The sequence below is a fragment of the Hyla sarda genome, chromosome 5 (genome assembly GCF_029499605.1).
Source record: "Hyla sarda isolate aHylSar1 chromosome 5, aHylSar1.hap1, whole genome shotgun sequence".
Lineage (NCBI taxonomy): Eukaryota > Metazoa > Chordata > Amphibia > Anura > Hylidae > Hyla > Hyla sarda.
This window is the reverse complement of record NC_079193.1, coordinates 194,142,886-194,160,640: the sequence shown is the minus strand read 5'-3', so window position 1 is coordinate 194,160,640 and position 17,755 is coordinate 194,142,886. Positions and strand designations below refer to the sequence as shown.

The 17,755-nt window shown below is 40.0% G+C and overlaps 1 protein-coding gene across 1 annotated transcript in view; it reads left to right on the top strand.

The window, feature by feature from the left end:
* CDH18 (cadherin 18) overlaps positions 1 to 17,755 on the top strand; it is a 670,758-nt gene that overhangs the window by 595,121 nt on the left and 57,882 nt on the right. Inside the window, exon 9 of the mRNA XM_056520957.1 lies at positions 7,654 to 7,772. Within this exon, the coding sequence (XP_056376932.1) occupies positions 7,654 to 7,772 (119 nt within the window). The remainder of the gene's footprint in view (positions 1 to 7,653; positions 7,773 to 17,755) is intronic.

Sequence of the window (17,755 nt, the reverse complement as noted above, 5' to 3'; positions counted from 1 at the left end):
GAAACAACAGGTCCCAACATGCCATTCATTAGGGGGTCTGTAGGGCACCATTGTTTTATGATGGGAGTAACGAGAGGAACATCACACTGGCAATGTGAAAGATGCCTAAGTTTGATATCATTTCAACTGTATGGACCTACACACTACATAAAATGTGTCATTTTTACCGAAAAGTGCACTGGGTAGAAATGGAACATCCCAAAATGGAATTTTTTTTTCCATTTTTTTCCAACAAATATTTTTTTTTGTTTCGCCATAGATCTTGGGGTGAAATTATTGATGTCATAACAAAGTAAAATTGGTGGTGCAAAAAACAAGGCCTTGTATGTAAGGTGGAAAATTGAAAGTGTTATGATTTTAAGAAGCAAAGAACAGATCCCTCCAAGGATAGAACAGGATAGAGCTGGCGCACAAGACTCCAAAGATAAAAACTATTTATTATACCCGGCATGCAAGGCGTTTCGCTGGATAACCAGCTTCATCAGGCATGTCAGAGGCAGACATGCCTGATGAAGCTGGTTATCCAGCGAAACGCATTGCATGCTGCGTATAATAAATCGTTTTTACCCTTGGAGTCTTGTGCGCCAACTCTATCCTGTGCTGTTCTTGGAGGGATCTGTTCTTTGCTTCACTTCCTGTTGCCAGGAGCGGCTGCCGAGTCTCACACGTCAAAGGGTTTTATGCCTACACCATAGTTGTACTTGGTCGTAGCACAACCTACATTAGTGAGCTATATTGCTTCAGCTTTACCTCTTATCTATACGGTATCACACTAGGAACGCTGTCTCCCTTTGTCTATAGATGATTTTAAGAAGGTGAGGAGGAAAAACAAAACAAAATTTCAAAAATAGAAAACCCTGTGACCTAAAGGGTTTAAAAAAAAAAATAAAAAAAAATATATATATATATAGAGTATTCAAAAGGGACTTATTACATAAGCCAAATTTATCAACCCCCTGTAATAGTATAATAAATATGTCACACATAAGCAAAACCAAAAGCAAGAAAAAAAAAATGCCTACAAAACTTGCTTACTAAAGCAACAATGACAAGGGACACATCTGTATAAAATAAATGAAAAAAGTGCTTAAACAATAGCATATTAATTAAATTAACACATTAATATATATATATATATATATATATATATATATATATATATATATATTAGTTAGGAGTAGCCGTATTAGTCCAGTGATGCAAAAAGCTAAATCATCGGTAGTTGCAGTATCTTGTAATACCTTTTTTATTGGACTAACAAGTTAGTCCAATAAAAAAGGTATTACAAGATACTGCAACTACCGATGATTTTGCTTTATATATATATATATATATATATATATATATATATATATTATTTTTTTTTTGCATTGTCTTCCTATGTCGCCTTTTAATTCATCTACATATCGGAGCCATTGTCATGATTTTCATCTTGATTGGAGTCACCTGTGGTAAATTTTGTTGATTGGACAGGTACTTGGACATTGTATAAGACCTCACAGCTGACATTGCATTTTAGAGTAAAACCAAGTCATAAGGTGGAAATAACTGCCTATAGAGCTCAAAGACAGGATTGCGTGTAAGGATGTAGTTTTGCAATACACAATTATATATAAATATAATGAGTAATAAACACAATGATATATAGAAATTTATATTGATTAGTTATAACTATTTCAAGATTAGTAAGGCATTATAAGCTTGTTAATTAACTATGTAAGAGTAATATGTAATTAAGAGTATGTAATTAACAATACAAATGAGTAGTAAACAGTTATGTCACAATACAACAATAGTTACTTAGATATCAAATAAGAAAAGGGTTATAATCACTCTGCAAGAAGAAACCTCATAATATTAAGATGGGCAATTTCTTAACTTAGACATTAATGTGGAATGATAAATACATTTTGCCCTCTTCTTACCACTACACATTACATAACTCAATGAATGGGCAAATTTTATCTAAAGATTTATATATAACATAGAAGAGATGATATTTTTCCACCCATTAGACATCCTTAACTGATGTGCACTATATTTTAGCAGGAAGAACTTGAAGCAAGTTTGTGTGGGAACTTTACTTATAACACTTAGCTAGGCGAAGTATATATTTAATCTAAAGCAGTAGTTCAATGTTTTGAGATAGGTCTGGAGAATGGATTCTTCTGCAGTTAGAATCCAGAAAATTCTAACACTGTAATCTCAATATGGAGATAATTAATTTATTTAATCTATTTGCCAATCTTAGTAATAAAAGTTCATCCACATGTCCAAATTAATCTTAGTTAAATGGAATACCATTTTTGTGTCTAACTGAGTCCATGTGGCATTGGCCATTTGCGTCCTCTGGTCTACTCTGATCTCACCATGGCTCTCATGGCTCCCATCTTGCCAGACCTCTTTAAAAAGCAGGATTCAGATAGACAGCTGATCTCTCAAAGATTGCGGAAAGTTTCCTTTGTCCTTTGTGTGTGTGTTTCATGTGGCTTAACATTTTTTTAAAACCATGTTCTGTTCTCTGTTGGTCACATCCTCTTAAATTGGAATTCCCCAATGAATGTATCTTGGGCGTGGTGTCACTATACAGTCATGGCCATCAATGTTGGTACCCCTGAAATTTTTCTAGAAAATGAAATATTTCTCACAGGAAAGGATTGCAGTAACACATGCTTTGCTATACACATGTTTATTCCCTTTGTGTGTATTGGAACTAAACCAAAAAATGGAGGAAAATAAGCAAATTGGACATAATGTCACACCAAACTCAAAAAATGGGCTGGACAAAATTATTGGAACCCTTTCAAAATTTTGAAAAAAAAAAAAAAAAAGATTATTTCAAGCATGTGATGCTCCTTTAAACTCACCTGGGGCAAGTAACAGGTGTGGGCAATATAAACATTACACCTGAAAGCAGATAAAAAGGAGAGAAGTTCACTTAGTTTTGCATTGTCTGTCTGTGTGTGCCATACTAAATATCAACAATCTTAAGGTTACAAGTCCATCTCCATAGATCTAGATGTGTCCACAATGGCACTGTAGCTAATCTCCCTGGACGTGGACGGAAGAGAAAAAAATTTAAGAAAGGTGTCAATGCAGCATAGTCTGGATGGTGGATAAGCAGCCCCAAATAAGTTCCAAAGATATGCAAGCTTTCCTGCAGGCTCAGGAAACATCAGTGTCAGCGCAAACTATCTGCTGATATTTAAATGAAATGATACATTATGGAAGGAGACCCAGGAGGACCCCACTGCTGACACAGGCGTAAAAAAAGCAAGACTACATTTTGCCAAAATGAACTTGAGTAAGCCAAAATCCTTCTGGGAAAACGTCTTGTGGACAGATGAGACCAAGATAGAGCTTTTTGGTAAAGCACATAATTCTACTGTTTACCGAAAATGGAACGAGGCCTACAAAGAAAAGAACACAGTACCTACAGTGAAATATGGAGGATGTTCAATGATGTTTTGGGGCTGTTTTGCTGCCTCTGGCACTGGGTGCCTTGAATATGTACAAGGCATCATAAAATCTGCAGATTACCAACGGATTTTGGGTCATACTGTACAGCCCAGTGTCAGAAAGCTGGATTTGTGTCCGAGATCTTGGGTCTTCCAGCAGGACAATGACCCCAAACATATGTTAAAAAGCACCCAGAAATGGATGGCAACAAAGCGCTGGAGAGTTCTGAAGTGGCCAGCAATGAGTTCAGATCTAAAACCCATTGAACACCTGTGGAGAGATCTTAAAATTGCTGTTGGGAAAAGGCGCCCTTCCAATAAGAGAGACCTGGAGCAGTTTGCAAAGGAAGAGTAGTCCAACATTCCGGCTGAGAGGTGTAAGAAGCTTATTAATGATTATAGGAAGCGACTGATTTCAGTTATTTTTTTTCCAAAGGGTGTGCAACCAAATATTAAGTTAAGGGTGCCAATAGTTTTGTCCAGCCCATTTTTGGAGTTTGGTGTGACATTATGTCTAATTTACTTTTTTACCTTACTTTTTTGGTTTAGTTCCAATACACACATAGGAAATAAACATGTGTATAGCAAAACATGTGTTACTGCAATCCCTTTCTGTGAGAAATACTTCATTTTGCCAACATTTATGACTGTATCACCCATAATGCATTTCCTGTTGGTATAATGTCTAAATACAACATCTAGCAGGGGGTGCTCTATGACCAGTCCCTTTTAATTAGCTACTTTTACTTGTCAATATTCATTAAAATATAGATTCTGTAAATCAAATTAAATAACTCTTGACAGAGGACTTCAGTAATTAAACATAGTGAAATCCAGACATACAGGCTCCAGTTGACTTCTTTAAAGGCAACAAATTTTATGGGAAAAGTTATATATCTAGACTCCCTGTCCATCCTACTGCTCAATGTTAGAATATATTCATGGCACAACTTTGAACGAGGTCCCTGTTTACACTTGCTATCTTCACACAATTCATACAATACGCATTTGTGTCTATCTGGCAAAGACTAGAAATGCATTACCTTCTCTAATGTCTTAGAAATGCAAACACGGTGGGTAATCTAATGAATAGGATAGACTTGACTACAATGCATACATAGCTATAAGCAATGTGTTATGACAGACTAGATGTCTGATGTCATTGCTAATCTTCAATTGTACATGAAACAATAACACCTAAGTAGTTTTCATGAGAATGTACATACTTAATTACCAATCCATCTGTTTCTCCATCCACCTCACCCACCTCCCTATTGCACCAGCAGACATTGTAGGGATGATCAGACACTTCTCTTCTCTAATATAAACAAACTCCCTCTGTTATCACTGTCATACATCTCTAAGGAGACAAGTGGTTCTCCATTCAGACTGGCATACTCTAAGGATCAAACTCATCTAACCATGGCTGACACAAACAAAATGGCTGACACACAGTTTCAAAGATCCTGTGTGTAGATGGGAGAAACCTCTAGGGGCTATCTCTCCAACACGTCACTAATCTGGCATAGTAGCCAGAAAGAGGCCTCTTCTCAAAAGAAGACAAATGAACGCCCCCCTGGAATTTGCTAAAACAAACAAACAAACAGAACACCTAAAGGTACTTCAGACTGGAAAACAGGATTTTCTTATCTGATAAAGATGAAATGAGAACTGTAGTGCAATATAACTTATTCTCTATCCAAAGGATAGGGGATAAGTTATAGATCGTGGGAGGGGGCGCGACTGTCACAGCTTACTGCTGGGGACGACACAGCGATTCCTGCAGATTGCTGCAGCCCCGTACAGGAGATTGCGGTCGGACCCCCCCTGATCTATAACTTATCCTTCGGGTAGACGATAAGTTATATTGCACTACAGTTCTCCTTTGACCCCATTTTGACCTTAAGGACCAGGACAATTTTATTTTTGCATTTTCGTTTTTTCTTCCTTGTCTTCGAAAAATCGAAACTTTTTTATATTTTCATCCACAGACCAGTATAGGGGCTTGTTTTTTTGCGCGACCAGTTGTCCTGGATAACAACATCACTCATTTGACCATAAAATGTATGGCGCAACAAAAAAAATAACATTTGTGTGGGGAAATTAAAAAAAATGCAATTTTGCTAATTTTGGAAGGTTTCGTTTTTACGCCGTGCAATTTATGGTAAAAATTACATGTGTTTTTTATTTTGTGGGTAAATACGATTTAAATTATTCCAATGATTACATACTTTTCTATTATTGTTGTGCTTAATAAAAAAAATCACAAACTTTTTAACCAAATGAGCATGTTTAAAATCCTTCCATTTTGACAACCTATAACTTTTTCATTTTTCCGTATAAATGGAAGTATGAGGGCTCATTTTTTGCAACATGATGTGTACTTTTTATTGATACCACATTTGTGTATATAAAACTTTTATAACATTTTTTATACATTTCTCTTTTAATAAAATTTTACAAAAAACCAGCAGTTTTGTGCTTTTTTTTTTTTTTCGTTCACACCGTTCATCGTATGGGAAAAATAACATTAGATTTTAATAATTTGGACATTTAAGCATGCGGCAATACCAAATTTGTGTATTAATATTTTTTTTTTTTTACACTTTATGGGCTAAAATGGGGGGAAAAGGACATTTTAAATTTTCATTGGGGGAGGAGATTTTTCACTTTTTTTTTAACTTTTTTACAGACATCTGCATGATCGCGGATGTTGGCCATTACCGGCGGGACCCTGCCTGCAATCAGCAGCTGTGCATGATCTGAGCATCTCTCCAATGCTCACTGTCATGTACAGGACGTAAATATACCTCCTGGTACGTCCTGGTGCGCTATTGCAGCACCAGGACGTAAATTTACATCCTTAGTCATTAATCTTTTCGGACTCAGATCTAAGCATTAGGTCTGGAGGAACCAGGCACTGCTAAACACCTGCCAAATATCATCCCAACAGTGAAGCATTTTTTTCACAGCTAGTGAGCAAACCTTGTTGCATCATACTCAAGAAGATTGGAGGCTTCATCTTAAAACTGAGGAAAGGGTCTGAATACTTATATAAATGCAATATTTTAGTTTTTCCTTTTCATTACTGTCTATGTGTTTCCTCTAATGTCTAATCTAACTCTGTTGTGATGGAAAATTCTGTGTAAAATGATGGAAGAACCTCTTTTTTTTTTTTTTTTTTTATGTATTTTATTTTTATTTTAACATAGGCTGCCACATAGCAAAATGTGAAAGGGTCTTAAATAGTTCCAAATGAAATTTTTAATGCTTCTTTTTTTTAAAGTTGGTTTATAACACATCTATGAAAGACTCTGTATTACTTTGGTTATCAATGACATTTTATAAGTATAGCAAGGGAATAGAGAGGGCGCTACCTAGCGCATTATCACTAAAAACAAGGATGAACAGAGGTAATTACAATGCTCACCCAGAATGTTACAGTCGCAAAGTGTAACAATGGAAAAGGGCTTGTGTGTGAGTATGCCGGCAGACGGTCCACCTTCGAACAGATGCACAAAGAAACAAGGAGCCTCCAAGGAGGTGGCGGACATCAAGAGGCGCTGGACACACTCGAAGGGTAAAATCCACTTTAGTCACCCATCATGCAACGCAGTTTACAGATTATCTGCTTCATCAGGCAGATGAAGCAGATAATCTGTGAAACGCGTTGCAGGATGGGTGATTAAAGTGGATTTTACCCTCCTCGTGTGTCCAGCACCTCTTGATGTCCGCCACCTCCTTGGAGGCTCCTTGTTTCTTTGTGCATTTTATAAGTATTGCAGGTTTAAAAGTTTTTAAGAATTGTTTAAGCTGCAGCTATTACCTAAGAATTCCAAGGTTCAAAATTGCAACATTGCACATAAAACTGTGTATGTCTATGAATAATATAAATGTCTATGATTAATATAAATTAATTCCTAGTCTCCAGAATGAGTGACTCTCTTTAAATTACAGATTTGTGCTTTGTTTTAATTTATTCATTACATTTGATGACTGCATAAAATATATTTTTTTTTTGTATTGTTAAAGGAAGGACCATGAAAAGCATTAGCATTTATTTGGATGAAGTGTTTACCTAATTTGTTCAATTGGGTTAAAAAAGTTTTTTTTTTTACATTTACCCACACATTTATATTCTTTTGAAGTTACTCAAAAATTACTATTTGTTAACATGTTATTTTACTATTTACAGATAACCCAACCCTAGTGAGCGATGTTTCCGTTGGTATCAAAGTGCTAGATATGAATGATAATCCACCGTATATTGCAAATGAAGATGCAGTTGTGTGTGAAAACGGAAGACCTGGGCAGGTATTTATGTTATATATATATATATATATATATATATATATATATATATATATATATATATAGATATATATGTATATATATATATATATATATATATATATATATATATATATATATATATATATATTATGAAGAATGTGTTATTCTCATAATAATCACTAAATAATATAAATAAATGATCCATCAGTATATCAGTCTTTTCCAAGCAGGCCTGAATACAGCTGCCATGACAGAAGTTGGTAAGGTGCAGGCAGAAGCAAAAATACTTACAGTAGTTCAAGTTAAAGCTTTAATATGTATATTGTAAGCAAGAGACCACCATTTAAAGTTTTCATTGTACTATAATAAATAACCCCTTAACTACACAACCCATTTTGGCCTTGTCAGATACAAAAACATTTTATATTGTAGATCTTGGCAAAACAGTAAACTTTCTAATATACCTCATAGGAAAATTATAGAAATCATGGCTTATAAATCAAGCCTTTGTCCAAGCTGAAGCACAGGCATGGAGAAAGTCCAGTAAGTGATGGTGGGCTAGCATTCCTCCGATGGGATAAGAGAGAGCACAGATGAGTACTATCAGACAGGAGAGAGCACAGAGGAGTCCTATCAGACAGGAGAGAGCACAGAGGAGCCCTATCAGACAGGAGAGAGCGAAGAGGAGTACTATAAGACAGGTGAGAGCATAGAGGAGTACTATCAGACAGGAGAGAACACAGAGGAGTTCTATCAGACAGCAGAGAGCACAGAGGAGATCTATCAGACAGGAGAGAGCACAGATGAGTCCTACCAGACAGGAGAGAGCACAGTAGAGTCCTATCAGATAGGAGAGAGCACTGAGGAGTACTATCAGACAGGAGAGAGCCCAGTGGAGTCCTATCAGACAGGAGAGAGCACAGATTAGCCCTATCAGACAGGAGAGAGCGAAGAGAAGTACTATCAGACAGGAAAGAGCACAGAGAAGTACTATAAGACAGGAGAGAGCACAGAGGAGTTCTATCAGACAGCAGAGAGCACAGAGGAGATCTATCAGACAGGAGAGAGCACAGATGAGTCCTATCAGACAGGAGAGAGCACAGAAGAGTCCTATCAGACATGAGAGAGCACTGAGGAGTACTATCGGACAGGAGAGAGCACAGAGGAGTACTATCAGAGAGGAGAGAGCGCAGAGAAGTGTTAACAGACAGGAGAAAACACAGAGGAGTACTATCAGATGGATACTATCAGACAGGAGAGAGCACATAGGAGTACTATCAGACAGGAAAGAGCACAGAGAAGTCCTATCAGATAGGAGAGAGCACAGAGGAGTATTATCAGACAGGAGAGAGCACAGAGGAGATCTATCAGACAGGAGAGAGGACAGAGAAATCCTATCAGATAGGAGAGAGCATAGAGGAGTATAATTAGACAGGGGAGAGCACATAGGAGTGCTATCATACAGGAGAGAGCACAGAGGAGTCCAATCAGACAGGAGAGAGCACAGAGGAGTACAATCAGACAGGGGAGAGCACAGAGGAGTACTATCAGACTGGAGAGAGCACAGAGGAGTCCTATCAGATAGGAGAGAGCACAGAGGAGTACTATCAGACAGGAGAGAGCACAGAGGAGCACTATCAGACAGGAGAGAGCACAGAGAAGTCCTGTCAGACAGGAGAGAACACAAAGGAGTATTATTAGACAGGGGAGAGCACAGAGGAGTGCTATCATACTGGAGAGAGCACAGAGGAGTATTATCAGACAGGAGAGAGCACAGAGGAGTACTATCAGACAGGAGAGAGCACAGAGAAGTCATATCAGATAGGAGAGAACACAAAGGAGTATTATTAGACAGGAGAGAGCACAGAGGAGTGCTATCATACAGGAGAGAGCACAGAGGAGTGCTATCATACAGGAAAGAGCACATAGGAGTCCAATCAGACAGGAGAGAGCACAGAGGAGTACAATCAGACAGGAGAGAGCACAGAGGAGTACTATCAGTCAGGAGAGAGCACAGAGGAGTCCTATCAGACAGGAGAGAGCACAGAGGAGTACTATCAGACAGTAGAGAGCACAGAGGAGTGCTTTCAGACATGAAAGAGCATAGAGGAGTCCTATTAGACAGGAGAGAGCACAGAGGAGTGCAATCAGACAGGAGAGAGCACAGAGGAGTACTAGCCCATCCTCACTTACTGGACTTTGTCCATGCCTGTGCTTCAGCTTGGACAAAGCCATGATTTTATAAGTAATGATTCCCATGGTTATGTCATCGGTGATTAGATCAGCCTCTAAGAGTGGTGCATTTCTGCAGATACTGTGATCTGTATTGATCGCGGTATCTGAGGGGTTAATGGCGGACATCAGCGCGATTGCTGATGTGCGCCATTACCAGCAGGTCCCGGCTACTATCAGCCATTCCAGTGCTCGTGTCATGTACAGGGCATAAATGTATGTTCTGGTGCACAAAGTACCAGTGAATCAGGACATACATTTACATCTATTGTCCTTAATAGTTTTAACTGAGCATTGCCTGTTAAAAAAAATAAAATAAAATCGGAATACAATTTATCTAAATTTTGGGGGGGAAATTCTTTGTGAAATGGGTTTGTAACAAACCAACTTGTTCAGCTTCAATAATAAGCATAGATTTAAAAGACAAAAAAAGAAAATCCTCTTATTAGTAAGTTGTCTAATGAAATAAATCCAACCACTAAAATGACATGGATTTTATTATGTCTGAAGGAAAATACCACATAGTGACAATACCTTAGACATGGCTGGATCATAACTGTGGCTGGTCAGTTAACTTATAGGTCTACATAAGTTGCAATCTTAGATGATCTTTTCATGCTGCTCTTTATCAAATGCAGTTCTTTATTTGGTGCAATTAATTCCTTATGTATTATTGCACCCAACTTTCCCAGGTGGCTATTTGGACACTCTCGATCAGTCAATTTAAAAAACGATAGACTACCCAACTTTAATTGTTATCACTGCAAAACATATATTAATACCCTTAGCCATTAAACTGCAATGCCATGTTTCATCTTTCAATTCCACTAGGCATGTACATCATGTAAATATGAACAAGACCCGTTGACCTGCCACCACTGCAGGTCTGTTAGGAATACTACGATACGGGCGACATGTCCTTTCCCCAACACACTGAATGCTAATGAGCATCCCCTGTATACGTGGAAACGCTCCTGAATCACGCCCTATAGTGTGAACCGGGGTTTATATAAATTCTTATTCTGATGCCTAATATGCAGACCTAATATCGGTCTAAGTCATGCACCTATATATATATGCAGTGAATGGGTTAATTGGTCTGGACACCTGAGCCCATTGCATACAACATGATCCTAAGCTTGTGTGTATTTCTTGATATCTATGTATACCCATAGGTATTTTTGTTTATATAGTCTGGTTGTTCCCCTGAGGATGTCCCTGGTTGACGGTTAGTAGTACTGTGGGACAGAAACGTACGTTGGGACATGACATTGACACTTTTGGGTATATCTGAATTTATATGAATATTGAATATCTGAACCCGTTGGATATATTGAGTGTTGTATTCGGGATTATTTGGTCCTGAGGAATACTATACTGCATGACTGATATATGGGACAGAAAAGGGCCGCTGTTGTCTAGTCGCAACAAAATGTTAAGTATTTTAATAGCACCCTTTTTTGTTTGGGTACTCACATTTATTATATGGTGGTTTTCAATACATACAAATAAAATTTAGTTTTAGGCACTTCCCCCTTTCTTGGTTTGATCTAAATAGCTGGGAATTACGATATTAATTTTGGTTAGCATATAACCCTATCTTATATGCAATTTTGTGTGTTTGTAACAAATTAACTAAAAGACATCAGGAATCCACACAGCAGCGTAGCAGCTCACTGTCATGTACTCTATTTTATAGGTCTACAGCTTGCTTGGAAATTTTGGCATTTGGAAATTTTTGTTTGCATTGAAGCCGTTAACCGTGCAGAATCAGGAATGTAATAATTTGTTAATTCGGACAATTACGCATGTGACAATACCAAAACCTTTTTTTAACAGTGTTTTATTTAAAAAATGGGAAAAGGAAGAGAAAATTAAAAATTGTAGGGGTAATTTTTTATATATATTTTAAAAACATTTATTTTTTTGCTTTTTTATTTATTTTTATTTTTTTAAACATCCACCCCCCCCCAACTTCCCCCCAGGGGCCTTTCTGGAGCCATTAGTACATGGCACAGTTTGAAATTGTGCCACATAGAAGATTGGTTCATATGAGTATACTTGGGCTGTGGAAACATGTGTGTAACTGGGTAACTAGTTCAGTGCAAGTTACAACCCTTACTGCTTCTACAGCCCTGTAACACTCCTCCCCCCCCCCACACACACACCCTGTTACTGAATAGTTCTGCTAAGTAACATACAAAACAAGCATTTTTGCAGTTTTTGTGCCATCATAGGTAGCATAGGAGAACAGTGTCAGCGTGCTGTCCAACTCTTTTATCAGGCACTGGAGGCAGTGTATGGGGCCCCAGGGACCTAATCCACCCGATACCTGTCACTATTATTGTTTGTCAGTGTTCCTGTATCTTGTACATTTCTCCCTTATCATTTTATGTATGAAAACTTTGTTCTAGATTCCATTTTGTTCAGTTCTACCAATGGAACCTGCTGATAAGTACAATAACACGATTTCTATACACAACTCCTGTATTTTCTGTAATTTTATTTCAAAATTGTATGGTGTACGAAACACTTTATCAACTCAATATACAGATGGAAATCCGAGCTCTAATTTTCCAAATTGCTCCTATATTTCCTATAATTTCTCCTATTATTTTGTCAGCTAAAATATTTCAAAATAATCTTCTCTATTACCAAAAGCTGCCTATGACTGATCTGTCACCCTGCATTTTATTTATTTAACCAGTGACACATATATTGTCTCCGGCATATTAGAAGATAGCTGAAGAAATAGCTTAGTATCTAAAAAAAGAAAAAGAAAAAAAAAACAATGCTGGTAATAGTGATACAACTTCAAGTTCTGGTTCTAATTAACCCCCTAATCACATTGGATGAAAATGGACATACATTTATGTCCTGGGGGGCATTCCGACTATGAATAGAGCACAGGAGCTGGGCTTGCTTCATAGGCGGAAGTGTCCGGCTGCTATCAGCAGCCAGCATTTCACTGTTAATGGCAAACATCAGCAATCATGGCATCTACATGATTGCGGGGGTTCTGACGGGTAATACATTCCTACCAGTGGTCTTCTTACCTGCTCCACTCTGGTCCGAGGATCTTCTTGTATAGTCTGCCCAACATTAAATTGCTAAAAATAGCAGAGCAAAAAAAATCAACCCTTCTTCTTTTTACAAAAAAAGTCCAAAATTGCTGGTCCAAATTTTCTGATTATTTGGTCACATCACATTCCAGAAAAAAGGCAGATATATGCAAAAGTGGGCTGAAAACTACAGATTACAAAAGAGCTCTCATATAGTCCTTTATATGGAAAAATAAGAAATGTATACATATCTATATATACTTATCTAAGGAAAGCAGCAATACTGCGAAACTAAAAGTCCCTGGTGCCACACAGATATATAGTAGATGACATTCACACTCCAATTGTAGGGAAGCAAGTACAGTAAAGTTTATATCAAAAACTGCTAGAAATAGTGGTGGTCTGATGAAGTGCCATTCTAGGCGTGAAACAGCTGTACCCTACCTGCTGTGTTTGGCTGTGTTGGCTCAATGAGATGTTTGTTGTTTTCGCACCTTGAATAAAGTAACACGTTTGCTAAACATTTGCCTTGTGAGTGCCTTCTGAACTTCTATACATCTGGAGAGGTAGCTTAAATGTTGGTGTATTTGGTATGTGGATTTAATCATTTTTACTGTTTTTGCTCCACTACAGTTGGAGTATTTCGAGTCCTATCTATTTACTATCTATCTATCTATCTATCTATCCATCTACAGAATCTATGTGTCTTATGCAGGTGCTATGTATATTAATAGGAACATTTCACTTCTGTTGTCAAACAGGCAAAACAATAACAACAAAACATTCGTGCTATGTGTAGTAAGTTAAAGAGATTTTCCAGGTTTTTATTTTCATGAGCTACAATCCTGTGATGCCAAATTATTCCCAATATTTCTGGTCTGCATCGTCTCCTTTTCATGTTGTGTGCCTTCCCCGGACAGACTATGCCGATCAGGTTACAGTGAGGGAGGGGTTCAAAACTGTCACAATGGCATGTACAGATACACCACACATGTCATCAGGGAGCTGGCTTTGCAGGCAAAACAAGTAGCCCTCCTGTAATCATATTAGTTATTATACATTGTCTTGGGGCACACAAAAAGCCTGGAAAGGCACAACACTAATGTAGAAATCCACTGACTACAGAACTTTTTGGAGCAGACCTTCCCCCCTATGTGTCAGAACATGTGGGCTATACTGTGGGCTATACTCTAGTGTAGATTTGGTAACTGCACTTTCAATTTGCGCCTTATTTTGTACACTTCATAATGTGAATATATTTTTAATATTGGTTAGTATTGTGATCATTTAGTACTGTGCAGTATCACAGCCACACATCACTTCAGTGTTTCAGATGGAGATATATTTTCAATCTTTTTTTATCTATTGATTGTGAACTGTTATTGTATGTATTAACTGTATTACTCTTTCATTTGAATGCTTTGTATACAGCCTCATATGTATTGCTGCATTTATAGGGGTTTAATAAAGCTTATTCACTGCTATATTCAGGTGGGGTGTGTGTTTATATATATATATATATATATATATATATATATATATATATATATATTATTTTTTTTTTTAAACAGTTTTCAATAAGCAAAACAGAAAACAAAAGGAAATGAAAATGACATAGGCAATAACCATGACATTATAAGAAGTGCAATAAAGAAAACATCGCTAGTTATAGCAAATAGGTCACCTAATACATCAGCCCCCCCCCCATACAGTCACCCCCAGTAGTCCATGGAGAACAAGAGACAGCGGGCCAGGAAAGGATGTATCAGCCCCCACGGAGCGTGTAGCCAAGGAGTAGCAGGCGGCGCAAGTAGGAAGAGGGAGGTACAGCAAAGCTCCCCTGGCCCCATCCCAGACAAAGGGATCATCGAGTGTGGCTCCTCAGTCCAATAGCCCCAATCAATCTCATTTACCACTCCCTTGACTCCCAGGGGGTCCAAGCCGGGAGCAGTGGCACTCAAAATAGGAGAGACTATATTATGTATCTGGCAATCATAACGCCCCCAAGGAACCTCCCAGGGATTCCACGTTGTACCAGGTGGTGTATCTAAAAGGTCTTACAATCAATATGATCCCCTGGGAGTCATAGTGAGTAACAATAAAAGACTTTGATTTCCGGAAGAAACATTTAGTGCCTGAATCGGAGTGCCGTTCAGCGTCTAAGCGGTCCACAGCGAGAAAATACTTCAGTTGGGTTATCAGCATAGGAAAATCTGGAGTAGTAGAATCTAACCATCTAGTGAACAGATACCGCAATGCAACTAGCAGAATTACATGGATAAAACAGGGATATCACGCCTCCTCCCCTCCTTCCTCTGGTGGTCGTAATTGGTGGAATATCAATGACTGTGGTGCAAAAGGGACCCGTACCTTCCAATGATCCTATATGGCAGATATTCACAACAGATGGATGTGAAGAGGTGGTGGGATATATCACAGCGCTGTCCACAAGCCGGGTAAAAGAGTATTCTTTTTATTTTAGCACGTAACGCGTTTCAAGGACGCTCCGTCCTTTTCCTCAGACATTTATTTTTTCTCCTTCAATGATCCCATGTGTACAGTGGCGTCTCCAGCATTCAAATTTAGGGGGGGGGGGGGCAAAAAAAAAAGGGGGGAAAGCGCTGCAATACACAAAATGCACCATATCCATTTATCTGTGGGTATGTAGATTAAAGTGCGGTTTTAGACAGCAACTCATAAATTATGTCTTCTCTAATCAGCATCGTTCCCTTTTCTTCTCCTTCTGGTCTGCGCCATCATGAAAATTTCTTCCAGCCACAATTCTTCACCATTAAACCTGCAAAACAAACCTATTAGGCTCCACACTTTTTTTCCATGGGTGACAGAGGGGTGTAGAAGAGTGTACACGGGTGACAGGGGTGTAGAGGAGTGTACATGAGTGACAGAATAGTGTACATGGGTAAAAGAGGGGTGTAGAGGGGTGTACATGGGTGGCAGAGGGGTGTAGAGGAGTGTACATGGGTAACAGAGGGGTGTAGAGGAGTGTACATGGGTGGCAGAGGGGTGTAGAGGAGTGTACATGGGTGGCAGAGGGGTGTAGAGGAGTGTACATGGGTGGCAGAGGGGTGTAGAGGAGTGTACATGGGTGGCAGGGGGTTGTAGAAGAGTGTACATGGGTGACAGGGGTGTAGAGGGGTGTACATGGGTGGCAGAGGAGTTTACATGTGTAACACAGGGGTGTATAGGAGTGTACATGGGTGGCAGAGGGGTGCAGAGGAGTGTACATGGGTGGCTAAGGGGTGTAGAGGGATGTACATGGGTGGCAGAGGGGTGTAGAGGAGTGTACATGAGTAACAGAGGGGTGTAGAGGAGTGTACATGGGTGGCAGAGGGGTGTAGAGGAGTGTACATGGGGCAGGGGGGTGTAGAGGAGTGTACATTGGTGGTAGAGGGGTGTAGAGGGGTGTACATGGGTGACAGAGGGGTGTACATGGGTGTAGAAGAGTGTACATGGGTGACAGGGGGCGTATGAGGTGACAGAGGGTTGTAGAGGAGTGTACATAAGTGGCAGAGAGGTGAAAAGGAGCGTACATTGGTGACAGAGGGGTGTAGAAGAGTGTACATGGGTGACAGGGGGTATAGGGGGTGGCAGAGGGGTGTAGAGGAGTGAACATGGGTGGCCGAGGGGTGTAAAGAAGCGTACATGGGTGACAGAGGGGCAGACAGAGGGGTGTAGAGGAATGTACATGGGTGGCAGAGGGGTGTAAAGGAGCGTACATTGGTGACAGAGGGGTGTAGAAGAGTTTTCATGGGTGACTGGGGGCGTAGGGGGTGGCAGAGGGGTGTACATGTGTGACAGATGGGTGTAGAAGAGTCAACATGGGTGATGGGGGGTGTAGGGGGTTACAGAGGGGTGGACAGATGTGACAAGGTGGTAACAGAGGGGTGGACAGGGGTGACAAAGGGACAGAGGGGTGAAGAGGGGATGGACATGGGTGACAAGGATGTGGTCAGGGGTGGACAACGGAAAGTGAACATGGGTGACAGAGGGATGGACAGGGGTGACCAAATGGTGGATAGGGGGGTGGCCAAGGTAGACATGGATGACAGAAGGGTGACAAGGGGGTAAAAGAGGGGTGGACAGGAGTGACAGAGAGGGGTGGACTGGGGTGACAAAGGGACAGAGGGGTGAATAGGGGTTGGACATGGGTGACAGAAGGGTAGACTGGTGTGTGGTCAGAGGGGTGGATGGGGGGGTGATCATGGGTGACAGAGGGATGGACAGGAATGACAGAGGGATGGCCAAGGTGGAAATGTATGACAGGGGGGGTGGGCATGGGAGACAGGGGGGTGAACAGGGGTGACAGGGGGGTGGACAAGGATGACAAGGGGTGTAAAAGAGGGGTGACAAAGGGACACAGGGGTGAATAGGGGGATGGACATGGGGGACGGGGTGGAGAGGGGAGGTGAACATGGGTGACAGGGATGGACAGGGGGTGGATAAGGCGGACATGAATGGCAGGAGGGTGGACACGAATGACGGGGGGATGGGTGACGGGGGGAAATGGGTGACGGAGGGGGTGGACATGGGTGACGGGGGGTGAACATGGGTGACGGGGGTGTAACATACGGGTGGAAAGGGTACAGTACCTCAGTACCTTTATCAAGCTGCCACGGGGCACAGCTTGCAGTTCCACGGCATCTTCAGCACCATTTTTGTCTTACTACGCCGCAAGGGGTAGGGGGACAC